Source organism: Primulina tabacum, chromosome 6 (assembly GCF_025594145.1).
Source record: "Primulina tabacum isolate GXHZ01 chromosome 6, ASM2559414v2, whole genome shotgun sequence".
Classification (NCBI taxonomy): Eukaryota; Viridiplantae; Streptophyta; class Magnoliopsida; order Lamiales; family Gesneriaceae; genus Primulina; species Primulina tabacum.
This window is the reverse complement of record NC_134555.1, coordinates 41,686,266-41,694,905: the sequence shown is the minus strand read 5'-3', so window position 1 is coordinate 41,694,905 and position 8,640 is coordinate 41,686,266. Positions and strand designations below refer to the sequence as shown.

Below are 8,640 nucleotides of genomic sequence, written 5' to 3'. Positions count from 1 at the left end.
TGAGAAATTACCTTCCCCGGCAACAATATTTCCCAATGAAATTTAATTAATTCCCAGTTGGAAATTGATTACATCTTATCGTATCACGTGAAAAATATTATTTTACTATTATTTAATGAGTATTTTAATATGATAAAAAAATATTAAAACAAATGAAAAAATAAATAAACAAAATAATAATAAATAAAGATCGAAACTATATATATGAGACAAATTAAAAAAGAGACGGGGAACATGACATGCAGTCATTCACTTTTAAAAAATGTTTGTTTATTACAAATAAATATTTCTTACAACATTATAAACGTAGTTTCGGGAAATTTTTGGGATCGATTTGCTTTACGCCCTGTTATTCTAGCCAGATTAGTGTGTAGTAGGACCCATGGTGTCGGGATTATTGGAATATAATTTAAGTATAATTTATTTAATTGATATTGGATAATTGTTGTTGGCTAATTCCAAACCAACTGATACGTGCATATATACTTAGATATTAACATCGATAAATATTTTTTTCAGTCTCTAACATGACTTTTCATGTACGATCAAATACTGGAATATATAATTATTTTTATTTTGGACCTTAATTATTCTTTAAACTCAAGTTTTTTTCCTTGTGCGATTTTGATTTTCTGTGTTATCAGAATCGGATTTTAGTTATTATCTTTTATTATTTTTGATGATTGAACTATTTGTACCTGAAACATCAACGACACTTAGAAAAAAAATGAAATTACAATAAAATAAAACGAATATAACATTATAAAAACAAAATTCGACACAATTTGCAATTTTTAACTTAATCTGGCATAATTCATAATTTGAACAAGAAATCTCACATTTCACAAGTCATTTAAATCGAGTCCACCACCAAACCATACGCACCTTATTTTTCCTCCCAATTTCCGTACTTTGTGGATCCCATAAAAGTAAATAGATTTATTTAAAATAAAATAAAAAAACTAATTGGAAATAGATTTATTTTATATAAATATTTATGTAAATAAAAAAGTACATAAATTAGTAAATATTTATTTAAAAAGATGATGCTTCGTAGCACCAAAGCAAAGTGGAGTACAAATATATTCTTTCCGTACCCTTGATCCGGAAATCGTGTACCTCGAAATTGCACTTTGCATGTCGAGTGCTCCCCAAGGGTGTGATTGGATCTAACCTTCACTAATAGTCATTAATTTTTTTTGACAGAAAACTTGTAATATTATTCATGACGAAATGAGATCTGTGATTACAAGCTTAACTTGCCAACTAGAAAACTCCCCAAATTTCCACACAAAAGGTGAAGAGGAGGAAACAGTAAAAGAAGCTAAAGAGTGTACCACCGTATTAGCCGTACGCATAACGTGATCCAACTGTAACTGAGACTGACATTCCAATAAGCGTCTAATATTTGTGACAATGGTTCTATTATAACGGAGATTCTCTTTTAGACAAGTGACTGCTTCCATTGTTAGTAAAGAATCCTATGTAGATTTTGATTAATTTTTTAAATTCAAATATGCGTAGAATCATCGACCCTCGGCCAGTATTTGGAATAGGGAAAAAAGGAAAATGTTCAAATTTTATAAATACCCATCTTCCCAAGGGCCAAGAGTCCTTTTTCACCCATAAATAAATCCACCAATTTTTATTTCTAAAAAGTAAAAAATAAAATAAAAATTCCAACCTTCCATCTTCCTGTTAATTATCTCTTCATATATATTATTACTACACACGTCTGTTTTTTCCAAGAACACAAAATCCATTTTGCGAGGAGGTGCTCTCCCTCATGAGGGAAGTGGGAACATCGAGTTGCACAAGTAATACAAGCGATCGAAACATAGTCAGATGGAACAAGGCGGCGCCCCGGTTTCTCACGGCGGTTCGGGTTCCCGGCCTTCGCTGGGATTTCCACTCGGCACAGCCCTTCTGCTGCTGGTCATTTTCATCCTCAGCGGAATATTCTCCTGCTGCTACCACTGGGAAAAGCTCCGCCGCACGTTGTCCCTCCGCCTGTCGGATCTTGAAGCTGACGGTGATCTTGCCTCGTCCAAGCCCAAGTCCCCTCACGATGTAAGTCACTCCCTTTGAAATTAATTTATTTTTTAAAGAAAATTAATCCTTTTTTTACATTAAAACTCTATATTTATGAGCATAATGATATTTTAATTTCAAAATATATTAAATGCATGTCCAATATTATGAACTTTATTGTCCAGTTTATTTAAAAGGTGCCAGCTTGCGGTAGACAGGCATGGCAGTCGACACATCTTTTATCTTTGATTTTTTAATAATTTATATATTTTCATAAAGGAGAATAATTTTATTTTTTTATATTAATTAATATGCATCTTAATTTAGAAAAAAACAGGTTTAATTTGGCGAACTAAACATAAATTTCAAATCTCAAATTATTTAAATGTGTGATGCAATCAAAATCACAAACAATTATTATTAACTATTAAATTTGAAAACCATTCTTTTCGATAAATTTAGCGATAAAATCGTAACATATTTGAAATCATGAATTTTACGTCAGAAGATTTTGCAGATATTTATTGGATCGATCTGTTTTAATACTTAATATATTGTCATTCAGAAGTTGAAGCAACAAGGGAATCAAAGCATGTCAGTCATAATGCCCGGAGATAACGTTCCCAAGTTCATAGCAATGCCATGCCCATGTGAGCCGCCGCGGCGGGGAGAAAACACCGTGGAATTGCAGAAGACGCTGCCAAAAGCGCCGCCACCGCTGCCGCGAATCGCCGTGCCTCTGTATTGATATCTTGGTGATAAGGATGAAAACAGCGATATAATTTAACTTAGATATTTGGCAAATATCAAGAGATGGATGGGGACCAAAGACTGGCAGGAGCAAAATTTTTTACGTACACATAATTTAGATGTCTGAAATTTACTTTTCCCTGTAAAATTTTTCCCCTATTTTAGGTGTAATATAATAATATGTACGTACGTGCTTTAGTGAGTGTCATAGATTTCAATTTATTCCCATTATGGATTCGATTTTTTTTATTAAAAAAATCATACTTTTATTAATTTTTATATGAAATTTTAAACAATCGAGTAAATTTATTTAACCTTTTTAGAAAACACGTATGTAGTTATCTTGTGAGAGGTCTCACGAATTTAACCTGTGAAACGGGTCAATCCTATCGATATTTAGAATAAAAAGTGATATTTTTAGCGTAAAAAATAATATTTTTTATGGGTGACTCAAATAAGAGATCTGTATCACAAAATACGATCCGTGAGATCGTTTCACACAAATTTTTGTCTTTATCAAAGGGGAGGAGTCTCCAATTTACGATGGCATATCATTAATTTGAAAGTATATATAAATATAATAAGAAAATTAAAATTGATTCCCTTAAAATATACCCATTTTCATATATAACTCGATTAATTAAAGTATACATGAAGAATTTAATATTTCTTATTGATCACAAATTTATTCTTTTAATAAAAAAACACATATGCCGCATTAAAGTTGGGAATTATTATGAACAATTTTTACTGTTATAGGATAGGGGGAGATTCACTGCTTCGTGAAGGAAGCATATTAGGTCTTCCAAATAAGATGTATATTCCTGTTGGCCACATTATATCGACTATTACCACTTACTTTATTAGTAGTGGTAAAAGTTATCACTTCATACAATGCCATCAATCGACTCATAATATTCATTATTTTGTGACAAGATCATACACATGATCAAAAATTTTAGACAACAACTTGTGTGAGACCGTCTCACGGATCGTATTTTGTGAGACAGATCTCTTATTTGTGTCATCCATGAAAAAATATTAATTTTTATGCTAAGAGTATTACTTTTTATTGTGAATAGGTAAGGTTGACCCGTCTCACAGATAAAGATTCGTAAGACCGTATCACAAGAGACATACTCAAAACTTTATACTTACATATATTTATATAGCAAGAAATATTGCTTAAAGTAGAGTGGGTTCGACTCACTTTTTAATTCTAAAATCTTAAAAAATATTTTTACAACACTGCAAAAACGAGATTCGTTAAGAAAGTTGCTCATTGGATTTTGAAATTTTATATGAACAAAAACCAATGGAAAAAAACATTTTAAAAAAATTTATTTGAGCTCAAGAGTCCTAATTTATATAATTTATAAACAGAAAAATGAATCCGATCAAGAAGTTGGAAGTGGGGTGATCACGTTGTGGTTTTGTAGTTTTTTTTAAAAAAATTCAAACCAAATTGCCATATGCGGTCGGTTAATATTTTGAAAAATTAATTGCGATTTTACCTGAAAAATTAATCTTACGATTTTGAGCGGTTTCAAGCGGTTGCGGTCGGTTTACGGTTTTGTTAATGAAAAATATTAGAACATATATTCTAATTTATTTGAAAACAATAACAATATATTGTCTTCAAATATAAAATATAATTCAAAGCATATAAAGATCAAAATAGATAAAACAATAATAAGATTCAAAACTAAGTTAATAGTTTAACAACACAACACATTCACAACAAAATGACATTTACACTATTTTATCTTTTTTTTACTTCAAACTTCAAACAAAATATTGTAGAAAAATAAATAAATACTTTAATAAAAGACTAATATGAAGAATAATTAAGAAAAAGATAAGTTTTATTTGTAAGAATAATTTTGAAGAGAGTTGAGATATAATGAATGATCAATTCTTTATTTGAATATGTTGTTTACAAATTATTATAATTCTAAGCCCAATATTATGACAAGCGGTTTAGGCTGTTCGGTTTGGTGCGGTTCTTGACAAAAAAATAATCGAACCGCATATGCGGTGCTGTTTATGATTAATATTTTTAATCGCAATTTTTATAAAATATTATGAAAAACTGTGCGGTGCAATTCGGTTCAGGCGGTTCGGACGGTTAATAAAAAAATTTGATCACCTTGGAAGGAATAAACAATAGGGTTCAAGTTCTATGCATTTCTCATTTATTTCTAATCACACATTATGTTCATATTCATAATTTTAATTTTGATCAAATAAAATATCAAATAAAATGAATATATAGTTGATGCCATCTTTTTGGTTTGGATCTCGATAGAAACAACTTTAATCTCCACTAGTCAACCAGTCATCATTAAATTTTCGTACAACAAATATAATCCTTTAAAACTTTATTTCCAATTTCATGTCATGACCTAACTTCATTGCGTCGTATATTTTAAATTTGTTGTACCACTAATACACTAATATATATATATATATATATATATATATATATATATAGCTTTAATATGCAAATCTATTTAAATTTTTTGAGAGGATGTAATTTATAATCTAAACAGTTTCATTAATTTTTGTGAAGGATTTCAAATATATATCCAATATGAATGTAATTTCAAATTCATTTTAAAAATCAATCAATCCAAATTCAGTTTACATGTAATATTCAAATTAGACAACGTAGGAGGAATTCCCTTGTTTCTCTTTGAACATATGAAATAAAAAATATTCCTAATGGTGAAAAAATATATCTTGCCATCAAGTGTACACTACACCGACACAACAAAATATCATATTTAATGGACATTTTCGTACTCACAGATTAAGCTTCGATTCTTTATTAAAATTATCTTCGTTTCGTCCTTGATGCTTTATCTATACTGTATATATATGTATAAAAATTAAGATTTTCGGTGGTACAAATTTGTGACACAAATTAATTTTTACAAAATACTCTGTCTATTTAGGTAAATAATGATTTTCATATAATTTACTAATAACCATAATATCAAATTCGATTTAAAAAATGCAAAAATAAAATTTAAAAAATTCACATATTATTTCTACAAATTACATATTTAATATAACTACATTATTTTTATCTAAATAATAATTTAAAATTATAATAAAATTTTATGAATTAACTCAATCTATAAATCATTATAATAATAATTTTTATATATAATATTCTTTATTTTATAAGTGTGTCGTTAACTAAGTATCTGTTACTTATGATGGTGAATAAAGTGGGATGACAAACAGGCTAACCACTTGCTCGGCTTTCACATTGAATATAGTAAATATCAATAAAGCCAAAAAAAAAATGAAATAAAATAATATTTACATATGTAGTAAATAAATAATTAAATATATATTTAAATAATATAGAAATGAGTGGGCTTCGAACGTACGGACAATAGCCAAAGGAGACTCCTCCAAATTCAAATTGGGTCCCTATACTTTAATAAACTTTCTTGTCCAGCGACTTTAATAAAATTTTCCTAGGCCCCTTATGTTGTAAATATTCACATGGGAATGGGATAACCATCGAGGATTGTGTTAGATTTATTAGTGTCTGCATCAATCCGATGTTATCAGTTCCTTCATCCCAGAGTTGATGTTGTCACCACATAAGATCGAGTGTTTGTCGTTTAATTTAACAAACAAATCCCTCTAATTCAAAATTTTTGAAATGCAAAGTAGTATCGTAAGCATCATGTGTCGATCATTTCGCTGTTAGAGATATATTTCAAGCAATCAATGAAAAATTTTAACGAGTGATAACACCGCAATTCAAATTTTTCGAACTATAAAGTAAGCCAAACGTTAGATTTCAATATTTTTTTGTAATAATGACGATTATTGATTCTTAAAATACAAGTTATGGGGAATTAATAATCGAATAAATAGATCAACGTGGGTTAAATCAGATCCCATGCCACTTTATAATTGTTTGACTGTTTTATGGGACATCCGATAATGTCTTGTAAATTTTACGTTCCAGTTATTGGGCGTGAATGAGTGTGTTAGGGATTAGGTCTTCTCATGGACTTAGACAATTATCTTTTTGAACTAGTTTTTGAGATATAGTTAAATCCAAATCTATAATCTTTCAAGGGTCACAAGTTCTAAGTTGTTCCTCCAAAACGTAAGTTATGATGGCCATAAGCAGACATTGCCAATTGATCAGTTACTAGCTATTTACTGAATGACATGAAAGAAGAAAAATTAGGTTGTAATTGGAAGCCTCGAATGAATGAAAATATAGAAATCGCGGAAAAATATGTGAATATATTTCTGGCATATAGCTAGTGGACATCCTCATCAAAAGGTATTGTTTAATTTTTTTTTTATTTATAGAGATCGAACTAGGGACATAAGCTTTGATATCAAATATAAGATCAAATATTTGTTGTTATTTCAAAAGTGAATAAGTTTATTGTGAGACGATCTCACAAATTTTTATCTGTGAAACGGATCAACTCTACCGATGTTCACAATAAAAAGTAATACTTTTAGTATAAAAAGTAATATTTTTTTCATGGATGATCCAAATAAGAGATCCATTTCACAAAATATGATCCGTGCGATCGTTTCACATAAATTTTTGCCTTTAAAAGTTATAACTAATGATAATAATGAACTCAAATATTGCAAATCGTACAACCACTTGGACATCTCATTTTCATCGATATTTAAATACTATAAATTTTACTAAGTAAATGGTGCACTCTCTTTTCCCTTTCCACTTTTTCACTCACTCCCATTAAATACATGTCGACGGAAATTTTATTTAGCAAATGCTCAATAGTCCCTAGTGTATTTTTTTTTTAAAAAAAAATAAACGGACCCAAATAACGTGTCAACAGATTCCAAAAGAGCGTTCTCAAAGGATATTGGGCCTATTAAAGGCCCATTGAAAAATCAGAAATGGATAATTTTAAATTACACTGGGCCAAGACATTAGTGTGGGTTCCTTGTGTTGCTCCATTCTTGACCAATTTTCCTTACAGGCCCAACCTGAAAACAAGAATGTAAACTCGTCACGATTTATGTGTGTACGTATATATTTAAGATACTTACATAACGATTAATTTAGAAATAATTTACAGTTCTATTTAATTTTGTATCGGTTCCATTTTTTTTAAGTTTCAGAAACCCGAACTGAACCGCAAATTTATGGTTCCACCGGTTCCCAATTTCGGAATCGAAACCGAAACCAAAAATTTTCGATTCCAATTTCCGGAAGACGTTTCCAATTTTGCAGGTGGGACAATTCCGTTTCCTCGTGAGTTTAGCTATTGTATAATGAACTAGTCTAATTTTTTTTACTATGGACTTGTGTCATAATGCAAATTAGTTACTCTGCACACGTGATACGTGTGTGTATAGTCTTTTTTTATCATTATTGACGTACTAAAGTGAAATTTGACAAATTAGGGAGAGACTAAATTGATATTTTAATTGTTGAAATAAAACAAATAAAAATAAAAGTATACTCAATTGTCCAATTACTCAGTCAAATTCTTAAGTTTGAATCTTTGACATTTTTTTTTAAACCAATTTTTGCCCCACTGGTTTGGTCATTTTAATATTATAGTATATTGGAGCAGTTGTTTTGAACTTAATGGTTGTGTTTAAAAAAAAAAAAAGAATATATTAAAAGACAATGATATTTATTTATTTTATCCTAGAAAACAGAGATATATGGAAAGAAATGAGATTGCATTAACTTTTAAAATCAAACACAATCTCTTAATTTAAAATGTCATCCACAAATGTCCAACAATGTTATGACTTGTTTCAAAAATTAGGTGTCACAAACTTTAGAAGTAAATTTTGCTTGTTTGAAGTGATATAATTCATCTA

General features: G+C 29.4%; 1 protein-coding gene across 1 annotated transcript; it reads left to right on the top strand.

The window, feature by feature from the left end:
- The first annotated feature begins 1,637 nt into the window (after positions 1 to 1,637).
- On the top strand, positions 1,638 to 3,009 carry LOC142548251 (uncharacterized protein At5g65660-like). Its single transcript, XM_075656568.1, has 2 exons — positions 1,638 to 2,070; positions 2,597 to 3,009. The coding sequence occupies exons 1-2, from the start codon at positions 1,846 to 1,848 to the stop codon at positions 2,777 to 2,779; spliced, it is 408 nt and encodes a 135-aa protein (XP_075512683.1). The 5' UTR covers positions 1,638 to 1,845; the 3' UTR covers positions 2,780 to 3,009.
- Positions 3,010 to 8,640: the final 5,631 nt, after the last annotated feature.